The sequence below is a fragment of the Callorhinus ursinus genome, unplaced genomic scaffold (genome assembly GCF_003265705.2).
Source record: "Callorhinus ursinus isolate GAN/ISIS: 27379988/994484 unplaced genomic scaffold, GSC_fseal_2.0 scaffold48, whole genome shotgun sequence".
NCBI classification, from domain to species: domain Eukaryota; kingdom Metazoa; phylum Chordata; class Mammalia; order Carnivora; family Otariidae; genus Callorhinus; species Callorhinus ursinus.
In genome coordinates this window covers 5,698,048-5,712,261 of record NW_027397110.1, presented here as the reverse complement: position 1 = coordinate 5,712,261, position 14,214 = coordinate 5,698,048, and the positions used below count along the sequence as shown (strand labels likewise).

At 55.4% G+C, this 14,214-nt stretch overlaps 1 protein-coding gene across 2 annotated transcripts; it reads right to left on the bottom strand.

Annotated features, from left to right (window-relative positions):
* Nucleotides 1-3,945: 3,945 nt before the first annotated feature.
* Nucleotides 3,946-13,776, bottom strand: MCAT (malonyl-CoA-acyl carrier protein transacylase). 2 transcript variants are annotated; one of them, XM_025881845.2, is made up of 4 exons: nt 12,839-13,321; nt 11,371-11,458; nt 8,205-8,422; nt 3,946-4,549 (listed from the first exon to the last, which is right to left on the bottom strand). In XM_025881845.2, exons 1-4 carry the CDS (start codon nt 13,256-13,258, stop codon nt 4,139-4,141), a joined length of 1,137 nt encoding a protein of 378 aa, XP_025737630.1. In that variant the 5' UTR covers nt 13,259-13,321; the 3' UTR covers nt 3,946-4,138. The 2 variants fall into 2 exon arrangements, with proteins under 2 accessions (XP_025737630.1, XP_073738771.1); XM_073882670.1 differs by lacking the exon at nt 8,205-8,422 and having other exon boundaries at nt 4,333-4,549; nt 12,839-13,776.
* Between the last annotated feature and the right edge of the window lie 438 nt (nt 13,777-14,214).

Sequence of the window (14,214 nt, the reverse complement as noted above, 5' to 3'; positions counted from 1 at the left end):
TATCTCAAATGCCAACCCTGGGCTGGGGTGAGCCCCCCATCTTCTGCAGCCTCCTCTTCTGTCCCCTTCAGGTCCTGGATTTGGAGAGCCTTCTTTACCCACTCCCAGCTGCCCCCTCCGACCCTCATGACTGAAGGGACCCTCCCAGCCACCACTGGGCTTTCTGTGTCACAGCTCTCGAGGGTCTGGCCCTTCACAGCCTGGCTTCCCGCCTCCTTTCCTGTAAATGGTCCCTTGGGGCTGTGCCAGCCCCTCCCAAAACCTCACAGGCAAGCCCAGAGTCTGCCGGTTCCCAGGTCCTTGCTGGGAATGTTCCATCCTGACATCCTGCTCCACCCAAAGGACACTCCACCCCTGGACAGATACCCACCAAGTTTATAGACCCGGAAGTGACCCAGGGCTTTCCCTATGTGGCTGCATTGACCCCGGGGCCCCGGGGCCCCGGGGCCCCACTGGAGAATCCGTTAACTAGGGATGTGGCGAGGCCAAACCCCGAGGCACCTCTTTAGGGAGTTCTCCCTGTTCACCTAGCACCAGCTTGCTCCTAAGCTCTTGGGACAAAACTGCCCACCCAGCCATGTACCCACCTGAGGTGTTCCATGTGGCCAGGGCTGCCTGTAGCTTCCTGGGGAGCTTGGGCTTCTTCAGAGAGAGGAGGGAGTGCAAATGGCTGTTTGTGGAGCCCCCAGGTGCAGCCGATGCAGTGGCTCCTCCCTGCAGGAATTTGGGGACCCCCTCCCCAGGTGTTCTAGGGTTTGCAACATTCTTCCCACCCATGGGTGTCAGCGGAACCCCTACTGCGCTAGGCTTGGGCACGGGTTCTGGGGTTGGGGTGAAGACATGGTCCCTCAAATCACACATACTCTTTAACAAGCACACAAAGACGCTAAGGATTGGGGGCTGTGTTCTAAGGGCAATAAAGGGCTGAGAAAATGGGGCTGGGGGGTGGATGAGACCTGGAACACGCCGGCTGTGGAGAAAACGAAGGCGTCACCCAGCGAGGGGGAGCAGCACATACAAAGGCCCTGGGGTGGCTTGGGCCAGTGTCTGACTTGCTGTCTCGTCAGTTCATGCCAACCCTGGGGCCGTGAGGAGCGTGCCACAGCTTCTGCGCCCCCACACGAGGTGGATGCGGCTGCATCTGGAGCCGGCATTTCACTCGTCTGCTCAAGACAGCCCAGCCTACAAGTGGGAACCCGAGGCCCAGAGAAGGAAGGGGCTTGACCAGGGTGGCACCGGGATCCTCTGATCCCAACCAGATCGGGGTCTTTGCCCACTGATGCCATCTTAGTCCAGCCTGCAGGGGGTGGTGAGACGCTGAGGCCCAGATGGGGAAGGGGTCATGGTCAAACCCAGTCTGGCTGATCTGCGGGGCAACTTCCACAAGTTGCAAACAGATGCTTAGCAACAGTGATACCAGAAATCACTGTCCAACCCCAAAAAGGGAGGACTGGAGGCCTAGCCCTACTAGGAAGGGAAGCAGGGGTAACGTGCTTACCCAGCGGCCTCATGATCCCTAGAGAATCGCCCCACAATGCTCCCATCTCCTGGTGCACCTCTGCAGCGGGTCCCAGGGCCACTGCCACGGGGTGGACACAGACCCCTATTCCATGGGGGGCCTGGGGTGGAGGCCACTGCAAACAGTGAAGCACCTGCCCAGAGGAGGTGACAAGGCTGCGGGGGTGTGAGGGGCTCCGTCATCTTTGCTGTTTCTGAGGCTTTTGGTCAAGGCCCTTGGTCCCGTCAAGATTTCTGGGGCTGCAAGATCTGATTCTCTTAGAACGTGCCCAGGGAAGCCCGTTCCTGCCAGGCAGGGAAGCAGCGCCCAATTCCAGGCGGACCGAGGGAGGCAAGCTGCTGGAAAGAGAAACGAGAAACAGGCCCAGGGTCTCCACGGGCATGGGACGCAAACGTGGTGGCAGGTGTGCCTACCTCGGGGCCGGCCAGCTCCATGGGGCCAACGATGGTGTGGGGTATTCTTAAGGGGGCACACACTCGCCCAGATCCTGCCAAGAAGCAGGATGTAGGATCCACCACAGCCCCTCAGGCTCTCACCCCAGACCCTGCGCTCCGCGCCCCCCGCCCCCCGCCCCCAGACTCCCCTCCCCACCCTATGCTGCTGTCACTGATCCAGACTCAAAAGTCTGCAGGGGCGGGGGCGGGGCAAGGGCGCATCCACCCAGCCCAGGGCTCCCGTCGTGGAGGTGAGCACTGCCTGCCCGCACCTTTGGGTTCCCCCTACTGGGCAGCCCCTGCAGTGTAGCCAGAGACTTTGCCAGCTTTCTGGAACCTTCCTTAAGGCAGCACCATATGCCCTTTGATTGCTGTTCCTTCTCCCTCCTGTGGCTTGGAGTCTGGCTGGATCCTGAGGAAAAGGGCTGTGCCCAGAGAAGCAGGGAGGCCTGCCATGCGGGAACACTTCCCCTCCGCCGCTTCTCCAGCTCCCTTATGTGGGACTGTGCTCCTCAGAGCCGAGTGTAAGTGCCACACCATCCTGCCCGCAGCACAGCCAGAGAACGCAGGCCTGGCCTGGAGAGTCTCCCAGGGCGGCCACTGCCACGGTGCTCGGGGGAGGGTTCAGACAGACTCCACGCTCTTTAAAAATAATAGCAAGTTTCGGGCAACCCTCTTGGGTCCCCTCCCTCTTTGGGAGCTTTGTACTATTGCTCCATAAACTTTGCTTTGCTGCCCACCAAAAATAACAGCAAGGTTCTTTGTGAACATTTGAAAATTTCTAAGATGGGAGGTTTTTTTTGTTTTTATTTTTTAAGATTTTATTTATTTATTTGAGAGAGAGAGAGAGAATGAGAGCGCGAGAGGGAAGAGGGTCAGAGGGAGAAGCAGGCTTCCCACTGAGCGGGGAGCCCGATGCGGGACTCGATCCCGGGACTCCAGGATCATGACCTGAGCCGAAGGCAGTCGCTTAACGACTGAGCCACCAGGCGCCCTAAAATGGGAGTTGTGAGAGATCGTCACTGAACTCCAGAGAACACTCAGACTCAGGCTGTGGGGAAGATCGGGTTCCGTGGTCCTATTCACAGGGGCTCGCCGCCGGTGCTGCGGACACACGTGGGCATGTGCGGGGGTCACGACATCTGGAAGGGTCACTGGCACCGAGTGGCTGGGAGCCAGGACAGCGGCTCACATCATGAGCCAGTTCTGCCCAGAGGCGGACAGGGCCCCTGCTGAGAAACCCTGCGGAATTAAAAATGAGAAACCTACCCGGGATTTGGGGGGTGTCTACACAGACAATTACAGACAAATGCAGAGATCCCGTACCTGAGTGGGTTTCCCACTATCACTGATGAAGGAAAAAGCCACCGAGGAGCTTAGAATGACTCCTGTTTAGTATCAGTGCAGGAGCAGCGTCCACCGAGAGGCTGCGCTTTGCTACGGTGTGGAGAGGGCAGAGAAGCGCTAGGGGGGGTGGCCTGTGCCACGGGAGGTCACGGCCACAGAGTAGACACCTGGGGATCACTGTCTGCAGGGACGCCTGGGGGCGGGGGAGGAAACGGGGCCCTCAGCCAGCCTCCCCAGACCCTTCCCGCCTGGCTACCGACTCTACCGACTCTTCCCCACCAGGGCAGAGGCCACTTGCTTACAGGTAGACAGCAGGTGCTCAATACCACCTGTTGGGTAGATAAACAAATGTGGGACCGAGTCTCCCAACTACGGAGAGAGGGGTGGACAGGGTGGCTGCCCCGGCCTGTGGTGTCTTGAAAGCCCTTTGCTTTCCGTGATGAAAGGGCTGAGGTTTGGCTGTGGGTGGAGTGACAGGCCACGGGCCAAGCCTTCCCAGCCCACAGAGGAGCCACCGGAGCCCAGGGGTGTGAGGTCTGCCTCCAGGCAGACTCTTCTGGCCTGGCTGCAGCTTTCCCCCCAGCCTTGGAACAGGCCTGGGGGCGAGGGGGGCGAGAAACGGACCTTGGCAGGTAAAGAAATAACTCACTTTCAGTGCTTTTTATGTGGCCTTCAAACCACTTTGCAAACACTGCCTCCCAATCACTCGGAGGAGGAAGCCAGGGGACAGGCAGGGCAGCAGGTCCAGGCCCGCTGCAGCCCCTCCTGGGTCCCCTTCTCCCTCCTAAGCTGCGCCCCCGCCGCCCCGGGCACCAGGAGATCCGCCGGGGGGCCTGGTCTAGGTCCCGTCCTCCAGCACCTCCACGGGCCTGTAGGACTTCCAAGCCTGCAGGTTACAGCTCTTCAGGATGGTCCCCAGCTGATTCCCAGGGCCCACTTCAAAAGTCTGGGGGAACTCCGTGCCTTTCTTCCTCTCGTATATGGCATGCATCGTCTGCTCCCACTTCACCGGGGAGACCACCTGCCGCACCAGCAGTTTCTGGACGTGTTTGGGATGCATGTATCTGTTCCCATCGACGTTCGAGTGGACGGAAACCAGAGGCTTCTTGACACCAATCGACTTTAGAACTTGTGCCAGGGGCTCCAAGGCTGGCTCCATGAGGCGGGTATGGAACCCCCCGCTAACGGGCAGCATCTTGGTGCGTCTGAAGTGATACTTGGAGGAATTCTTCTGGAGGAACTGCAGCGCCTGGATGAAAAAGGAAGGAAGTTTAAGCCAAGGACATCTTAGGGGAAGAAACACGGCGAGGCGGCCCCCACTGGCACATCGGCATGCTTCATCCTGCAGACAGTTGTGAGGACAGGCTCCCTTCACCTCTTTGTTCCAGTACAGATCGGTCGTGTACACGGTGACCCAGAAGGCCTCCTCTGGGGCTGCGACCACTCACACAGCCCTCCTGGGCAGGCGGCCACGGTGGGGCTGAAAGAGATCGAGGCTGGGGAACGTGGTCCACCCCAGCGCCTCATTCACTGTCCTGGGGGCGCTGGGCAGATCATTCAACCTCTCAACTTCTGTCATCCACACAGCACAATTTCAGCTGCTTCACAAGGTTGCTGGGAAGCGATCAGACAGGAGGTGTGAAAGGGTCTGACAACATGAGAACGCCCTACCTAGTGTGAGTTTGCAATTATAAGCTGGCTACCCTTCACAATTTTTTTTTTTTAAGATTTATTTATTTATTTTTGAGAGAGTGAGAAAGAGAGAGAGCACATGAGAGGGGGGAGGGTCAGAGGGAGAAGCAGACTCCCCGCCGAGCAGGGAGCCCGGTGCGGGACTCGATCCCGGGACTCCAGGACCATGACCTGAGCCGAAGGCAGTCGCTCAACCAACTGAGCCACCCAGGCGCCCTACCCTTCACAATTTTTAATAAGCCTGTCTTCTTATTACTCCATAGCCCTCAAGATAAAACTTCCAGAGGCGCCTGGGTGGCTCAGTCGTTAAGCGTCTGCCTTCGGCTCAGGTCATGATCCCAGGGTCCTGGGATTGAGCCCCGCATCGGGCTCCCTGCTCGATGGGAAGCCTGCTTCTCCCTCTCCCACTCCCCCTGCTTGTGTTCCCTCTCTCGCTGTGTCTCTGTCAAATAAATTAAAACCTTAAAAAAAAAAAAAAGATAAAAATTCCGGAGGCTCCAATCCTCATTTCTTTCTTTCTTTTTTTTTTTTAAAGAGTTTGTTTATGTATTCATGAGAGACAGAGGGAGAGAGAGATGGAGAGAGAAAGCGAGAGAAGCAGAGGGAGAAGCAGGCTCCCAAGGAGCAGGGAGCCCGATGCGGGACTCGATCCCAGGACCCTGGGATCATGACCTGAGCCGAAGGCAGACGCTTAACCATCTGAGCCACCCAGGCGCCCTCCTCATTTCTATCGGAACCCCATCATCTTGAGCTTTCTCTTGAGAAAAGAGCTCTGTCTCCCTGAAGCCAAAAGCCTTCCCTTGAAGGGCGTCTCAGCTTAGAAGGGGCCTCCCAGGCTAACAGGCCCAAACTTGGAGCTGTTTGCAAACTACATAATTTGCAAATAATTTAAAAACAGTAGATATTCTTAAGAGACCCTAGGCCCTTAGGACACAGTCCGGGGCCTGCCACCCTGATGGTCCTCCCCTGGGCTCTGCCGAAGGGTTTCCTGTGTGCTAAACTGTCACCAGTCTCTCTGGCCCCGTCTCTGGCCTGCCACCATCCTGCCACCATCCACAGGTGCACGGAGGCTGGGCCAGCTGTTCCCTGGAAGACAGAAGGTGAGCCCTGCAGCTGCCTGACCTTGGGTGATTTTGCCTTACCTCTCTGTCCCTCAGTTCCCTCATCTATAAAAGGGGGACCACACTGGCCAACCCACGGGCCATCCAGGAGAACTCTGCTTGGCACATAAGTGCTATGTGACCGTCAGCAACTGTCTTGCCTGCCGAGCCCATCCATGTACACTGGAAAAAACTAGGTAACAGGATGGCTCTTTGTGCCCCCGGAGGGTAGGAAGGATTCGTATTTTTGGTTGGACGGCACTTGGTGACCCGTCTCTGTGGGCCCCTCCCTGCAGAGGCCAGCGCAGCCTGTGGCTCACCGCGTGTCACTGTCCCAGGCCGGGAGGCTGTCGGCGTCCCACATAGGCTGCTACAGCGGCCTGAGCGCCGGCCAGAGCCCAGTGCGGCCGAGCTCAGCACAGCGAAGCAAACCGCAACGGAAGTGGGACCCCAGCTGTGGGAAGCACTGAGGGGCCAGGCTGCCTGTCACTGCAGCAGGGTCCAGCCTATCCTGACGCTTCACATCACCGCCACCCGTCCTCCAGCCCCATCTTGCTGAGGGGCACCCAGTAGCCCCTCTGAACACCGGCCTTTTGGGTCCTTCCCGCCGTGCCTGGGCTGTCTGGTCAGTGGTGTCTGCATGGATGGCTACTCATTTCAGCATCTCACAGTGCTTTCCACATAAGGCCTCTGGACTCATCCAGGTCGCATCCCAGGCTGGGGCCACAGGAGTCAAGGCCATAGCCTCAGGGCCCAGGAGGCAGAGGTCAAGGGGTTTTTACCAATCAGTGGTTGTAAAGGGACTCTACTGCTCAGGAAAGCCCTGCCTTCACCTGAGCTCTTTGCTTTGGCACCAAAAGGCTAACGCTGGGAATCCGAGGAGTTGTCATCCCATGTACCCAAATGTCTGGGAGCTGCGCAAGGAGATGCCAGCCCTGGTTTGGGGCCCCTCCCCACCCACTTCGGGGCCGTTCCAAGGCTGTTAATGGGAACGAGCAACCAGTTCCACGATCCACGTGGGGCCACTGTCACCCATCCTCCTATGCCCTCAGAACTGTCACAGGAGAGACTCTCGCTGGTTCCGAGGAGATGGACAGACTCCTGGCATATCGGCAAGGCCTCTCAGGGGATGGCAGACTGAGTGCAGTCGAGTGGAGGAAGAAGGTTCCAGAATGAGACAGACTGGCACTCCGTTCTGCCTCCACCATCTCTAAGCACTGGCCTCTCCCTCTGCCTCAGCTTCCTCGTGTGTTAAGCACACAGAGGACTCCCTTCTGGGGAACACAAGCTGGCTGCAAGGTCTACATGACACGAGCTGTGTAGACACTGGCCCTGCAGCTGCAGCCCCTTGTGCGGGATCCGGCGTGGACTCAGCAACCCGGGGCCAGGCCCTCAGTGCCCAGCTGCACTTTGCCGTCGGCTGCTCGCTGCCTCCCTGCCTCCCTGCCTCCCCTCTTCCCGGCAAATGTACCCTCCATGCACCGCTCCTGGTGTCACCTCCTCAGGCCTCCGGGCAGCCAGCCTGACCCTTACTGTGCCCTAAACCCACAGTCACCCGTTCCCAGCTTATCAGTCCAGGTACCTACCCTCAGGGCCTGTTACAGAGGAGCTGCTTGAGAAATGTCTAGGGAAGCAGTGAATGGAAGGAAGGACAGAAGGAAGGAAAGAAAATGAACTTGGGCTCAATAAAAACGATACCTGAAAGGTACAGTGGGGCAGAGTAACCTACCAGGAATGGCTTCTCCTCTCGCGAAGGAAGCAACCAGATCAGAGGTGAGAACCCCAGAACTTACTACAGGAAGGCCCTGGGGATCATCTGGTCCAACCCCTTTACCTAGGTGGGCTAGGTGATTTGCTCAAGGTCCTCGTCTATGCATGGTGGAGTGGGGACAGCATCCCAGCCTCTTGCCTCCCTCTGCAGTGCTCACGCCACCTCCCCCCTGCCACCCTGTCACTCTGCCCCCCCGCCCCTGCTTGCCCTCAGATACTTCCCAGAGACCATGGCTTGGCAGAACACCCATCACACCCTCATGGGCTCCCTACTGTGGGCGGGACAATTCTAACCTTCTGTATGGGCTGGGGTCTAGGAAGGCTGTTCCCATCAGTACCAACCTCCAGGTGTCCTGAGATCACCCTGCAATCAGGAAAGAGGTAGTTGGCCACCTCACACACGGGGTTCTCTATGCCCAAAGTCTTGCAGTGTTCCCGGGCTTCTAAACAGGCGAAAGTGAACTTGGACTGAGGCTGGCCGAGGACAGACAACATCCCGCTGGGGACAGCTTCCGAGGCTTCCTGCATGGCCTCGGCTCGGACTTTCACCGCATACAAACCTATCCAGAGAGAAGCGCATTTGGAACAATCAGGGCAGGTGATGAAGCGGGGGAAGCCCAGACCCGCGAGACAAAGCGCGAGTTCACCCAGCGTGCTGGAGACGCTGACGCTGGTAGTTATCAGCAGTCCCCAAGGCCACAGTTCTTCGTATCTCTACTACACAGAGACAGCACCACCGTCATGAGAGAGGTGGGTGCTGTCCTTAGCACCATACAAACAAAACCACGGAGCTCCCAGCCTTAAAGCTGGCTTGCTGTAGGATGCGGTTCTTAACCAGGGGTGATCTTGCCTTGGGGCAGGGTCTGGGGACACTTGTGATTGTCACAACAGCGGAGTGTGTGCGTTGGGGGCGTACGCGCGCATGTTACTGGCATCTGGTGGGCAGAAGTCAGGGATGCTGCTCCACATCCTACAATGCACAGCCCCACCCAAATCAAGTTATCTGGTCCAAAACATCAACAGTGCTGCTGGTGAGAAACCCTGGTGCAGGGAGCAAGTGCAAAGGAACAGACTTGGAGCTACATATACTGTTTTGGGCAAGTCATGACCTTTCAGGTTCAAATTTTCAGTTAGTAAAATGAGGATAATACTATCTCATCTGCCTGGATTGTTGTGACAACTGCGCATCAGAATTTCAATAACAGGATTCTCATAAATCAAGCTTTACTGCCCTCACTTGGAGCTGGAGCTGACACTGCCAAGACAAATGAAGGGAAATGTAGAGCTCCTGGTTCAGGGCGGCTCAAGTTCGAGGTGAGAGGACAGGCTGTGCCTGGGGCAGGCAGCCCGTGATCGTGAGGTAAGAACGGCCTGTGACGACTGGACATCCGTCATCCTGGTCCTGGGTCTGCTCCCTGGGGGAGGGGATGACTGGACCAAGGAGAGGTTAAGGGACGAGTCCAGGGTTTCCTGGGACCACAGAGAGGGTCTGAGGAGCACACCCTGCACCCTTCCTAGCACATCTTCCTTCCCTCAGCACCTACATACATTTGTACTGGACTGTTGGCCCCTTACACAGGTAGGGAGCACATTGTGGAGCAAATACAATGAGAGCCTGAGGTAGGAAGTAGCAAAGAACCCACAGAAAGTGGAGAGGGCACACGGAAGTCCTCCCACGCAGGTGTTAAAAGAACTATGCAAAACGTCAAGTGAAAAAACACAGGATATACATAAACTATAACTCTGCAAATTATGTGCACAGAAAACCTATGTGTGTATAAAATAGTTTTATTAGGGGTGCCTGGGTGGCTCAGTTGTTAGGTGTCTGCCTTCGGCTCAGGTCATATCACGGGGTCCCGGGATCGAGCCCCACATCGGGTTCCCTTGTTCAACAGGGAGTCTGCTTGTCCCTCTGCCCCTCCCCTGACTCGTGTTCTCTCTCTCTCAAATAAGTAAAATCTTTAAAAAAAATAAAACATAGGGGCGCCTGGGTGGCTCAGTTGTTAAGCGTCTGCCTTCAACCCAGGTCATGATCCCAGGGTCCTAGGATCGAGCCCCCCATCGGGCTCCCTGCTCGGCGGGGAGCCTGCTTCTCCCTCTCCCACTCCCCCTGCTTGTGTTCCCTCCCTGCCGTGTCTTTCTCTGACAAATAAATAAATAAAATCTTAAAAAAAATAAAAGTCTTATTAGGAGGTGTGAATATGCAACATTTTTTATCGTTTCCTTAACTGTGCTAGAATGCTGTTTCTTAAAACACTGAAGTAAAAGTCACATAAAATATAACCAGTTTCAAGGGTTTAGTTCGGTGGTATCTTTTGTATTCAGAATGTTGTGCAACCACCAGCTTGCTCTAGTTTCAAAACTTTCCATCCCTCCATAAAATAGCCCGTATCTGCCAAGTAATCACTCCCCATTTCTCCTTTCCTCTGCCCTCCACCCTCATAATCTCTAATCTGTTGTCTCTGGATTTGCATATTCTGGACATTTCACATAAAAGAGATCATTTCTTTCAATGAGCAGGCTTTTGAGGCTCATCTGTGTTGCAGCATGTATCAGCACTTTCTCCCTTGTTATGGCTGAAGAATATTCCATTGCATGGACAGAGGGCAATTTGTTTATCCACTCATTTGATGAGAGACATTTGTATTGTTTCCATCTTTGGGCTATTTTGAATAATGCTATTATGAACGTTTGTGTACAGGTTTTCCTGCGTGGACATAGGTTTTCATTTCTTAGGTATATACCTATAGGCAGAACCACTGGGTCATATGGTGATTCTATGCGTAACGTCTTGAGGAACTGTCAAACTGGTTTCCACAGTGGCTGCACCATTTTACATTCTCACCAGCCATGTCTGAGGGTCCTATTCGTTCACATTCTTGCCAACACTTATTATTTTTAATTTCCAAAATTTTATTATTATATATTTTTAATTGAAATCATCCTAGTAGGTATAAGGTGGTATCTCAGTGTGGTTTTGATTTGCAAGTCCTTAATGATCAGTGATTTTGAACATCTTTTCACGTGCCTGTTGGCCGTTTCTATTTATCTGCTTTAGAGAAAGGTCTGTTCACATCCTTTGCCCATATTTAACTATAAACAAGATAGTTTAATGGGTTTCACTATGAGCAAAAATCCTAAGTGAAACTGATATGCTCAAGATCGAACACTTACTCTTTTTCATTCCACGACTATCTATTGGCCATCTATCACGTGACAGGCACGGGTGCCATGGGAGTGGACTGAGAGCACCCAGGACAGCGCGGGGGACAGTCAAGCAAACAGAGCTCAGGAGATTACAAAAAAGAAAGAAAATCCCCAATGAACCCTTCAGGATTAAAAGGGAATCAAGGTGAAGTCTGGTCCTTGGGTCCCCATGTCATTCTCATCCATGTGCTTCTTCTTTATCACCCGAGTGGCTCCAGAATTATTTTTGACAGTGTCCTTGATCCCCAGTGAGCCCAGCAAGAGAACACCCCAGCACAAAACCAAACCCCTTCCTGTGTACCTTCAGAAAATTCCATGGCTCCAGCAAATACTAGGGCTGCAAATTCTCCCACACTGAATCCGGCAGCAGCAACACAGTTCTCAATAACCTGTGGTGACAGATGCAGGACATGAGGCCGAGGTCTCAGGAGGGGTTCAGTCCAGGGCTCTGCACTGAGACCCGGCAGGGTGTTCAGAGGCTCAAGGAACCAGGAGCCACTGGCCTGATGCTCTGGCTAGAAGAGTACACACAGAAGTGGCATTGACAAGCCCTGAACCAGCCCTTTTACTGATGAGGAACTTTGCTGGCAAGACAAGTTAAAGCCTGCTGGCTGACTCTGGTGAAGCTGTGACTCCAACCCAGGGCTCTGCATCCTCCTGCCTCTGCCCTGGAGATGCCTCTTAGGCCGAGGGAGACGGAGGGAGCTACGCAGAGAAGAGAGTGACTCTCTGGATTTGATTCTTAGCTTGGGAGAGTTCCCTAACTTCTCCAAGCCTTGGTTGTCCCATCTGTGGGATGGGGTAAGGGCAGGACCTACCTCACAGGGTTACTGAGATGACACCAAGATAATGTCTCTACAGTGCTTAAGCACAGACCTGGCCGAGGGCAAGGGCTCCATGACTGTTACAGCCACCACTTCACTAATTCTGTTATGTGTCTGGGTCTTCTTGCCTCATCCACAAAGTAACCGTCTTTACTTCACGAGGTTGTGAGAATGGAGTACAGGGTTCAAAGCAGTAGCTTCCCATTTACTGTTTTGATATTATCAAATGTTAACAGCAATCAATTCACACCTTCAAGTGAAGTGACATTCTCACACATCATCTTCTTCATGATCCCTCATTTAAGGTCGAAGTTCAATCCTTTTAAAATCATTTAGTAACTAACAAATGACTGAGGGGGTCATTTGAAATCATCGAGGGGCATCAAGGAGAGCACGTGATGGGATGAGCACAGGATGTTAAATACAACTGCTGAACCACTGAACTCTCCCTCAGAAACTAATACTACACTATATGTTGATTAATTGAATTGAAATTTTAAAAAAAGTAAAAGAAACACACACACAAGAAAACAGAAATTTAAAAATCGCAGCCCAGGCTCAGAAGATGGAACATGCGACTCTTGATCTGGGGGTCGTGAGTTTGAGCCCCGTGTTGGGTGTAAAGAATAGTAAAAATAATCACCTTTTGCAAAATAAATAAAATCGCAGTCCAGCCCTGACTCCTCAGCCCCTTTCCCTGCTCTGTTTTCCTTTCTGTAACGCCATATTTATCATACTATGTCATTTACACAGTGTATTTATTCTTCATCATCCCCCTTCCCTAACATGCAGGCTTGCCTAGGGCCATGTCCCCAGCGCCTACAACAGTGGGAACTCGGTAAGACTCTGCCCAATGCGTCAGACGTGGGAGCACTCGGGCCTGGCGGGTGGGGGCCCGGGCACAGCCCATCCTCCCCGGGCGGGCCGCGGGGCGTCGGGCCTCACCGCGGGCTGCAGGTGATGCAGCTTCTCCACGGCGGCCAGCGAAGCCACGAAGACGGCGGGCTGGCAGTGCGCGGTGCGGTCCAGGGCCTCCTGCGGCCCGTGCAGGCTCAGCTCCAGCAGGTCGTAGCCCAGCACGCTGCGGGCGGCGGCGTAGAGCTCGCGGACGCGCGGGTAGCGGAGCAGCCCCCGGCCCATGCCCACCACCTGGCTGCCCTGGCCCGGGAAGAGCAGCACCGAGCACTGGCCCGGCGGCCGCCGCGCCGCCACCTCCCGCGGGCCTTCCTCCGCGGCCGTGGCGTCTCGCAGCAGCTCCGCCACGTCCACGGCGCGCGGCGGGGGCAGCGGGAAGTCCGCGGCGCCGCGGCGGCAGCCGGCGCCCCAACCCCGGGCCCACGCGGCCCGCGCCACCCGCACGCTCATGATGAGGTTGCCGCCCGCCGCGCGTTACCGGGGCGACCGAGGCCGAGCGGCGGCGGCGCGGGGCGGCGCGGTCCTTGACGCATTTCCCGCCGGGCGGGTCGCGGCAGCGGGGGGCAGGGAAGAAAGGTTCCGCGCGTACGAGTTCCGCCCCGGAGCCCGCGCGGCTGCGCGCCGGGGGCCTGGAGTGACCCAGGCGCTTAGGGAAACCCGCGCGGGAGCGAGTAAAGCGCCGCCCCGCGCCGCACAGCCGTCCTCCCGCGGCAAGGGTTCCTGAACGAGCAGCGAGCGCAGTGTCGTGCTCACGCTCCCTCGCCGGAGAAGCTTCCACCTTGCTTCTCCTGTGCAGAAAGCAAGAGAACAGCTCTCTTTCACAATCTTTCCTGTAAACCGAACAGGCACACAGAGGCATCCGATTCATATCTGCTCCATTGAACAAAGCCCTGGATGTTTGTCAGACATTAGCTTCTTTAATTCCGCACAACGACGCTATGATGGGTAGGAGCTATTATCCTCCATCTTTGGTCAAAGGCTCAAAGACTTGAGTGACGGGTGGTTAGAGACAGAAGGGGGATCGGAAATGGGGTTACAGGTTTCTGAGCGGCGGTGTGAGGCAGGGTCGGGGAGAGCCTAACTCTGACCTCACCCCCACTTGCTCCTCTCTCATTTCCTGCCAGCCTCCTCTACGGCGCCCGGGAGACAGACGGACATACAGACAGACACCCACGCACACCCACACGCACGCACGCACGCCTCATAATGAGAAAGATGTACGTGGAATTACATCAGCAAATCTACTTCAGTGAGTTTGTCCTAAGACTCAAATGAGCAAAGCTCTAACTCTCAGAACATCCGATACAGCCTTGCTTTTGACAAGGAAAAAGTGGGGAAAAGCCCTATATTCGACGAGAGGAGATTCGTTAAATGGGTTACGGCAAATCTATACAACGCTGAGGCCA

Excerpts from the sequence above, each read along its gene's own strand:
- MCAT (XM_025881845.2), bottom strand. The coding sequence starts at position 13,258 with ATGAGCGTGCGGGTGGCGCGGGCCGCGTGGGCCCGGGGTTGGGGCGCC. Across the intron at positions 11,459-12,838 it reads TGCATCACCTGCAGCCCGCG|GTTATTGAGAACTGTGTTGC; the intron begins GTGAGGCCCGAC and ends CTGTCACCACAG. Across the intron at positions 4,550-8,204 it reads TGATCTCAGGACACCTGGAG|GCGCTGCAGTTCCTCCAGAA; the intron begins GTTGGTACTGAT and ends TTTTTCATCCAG.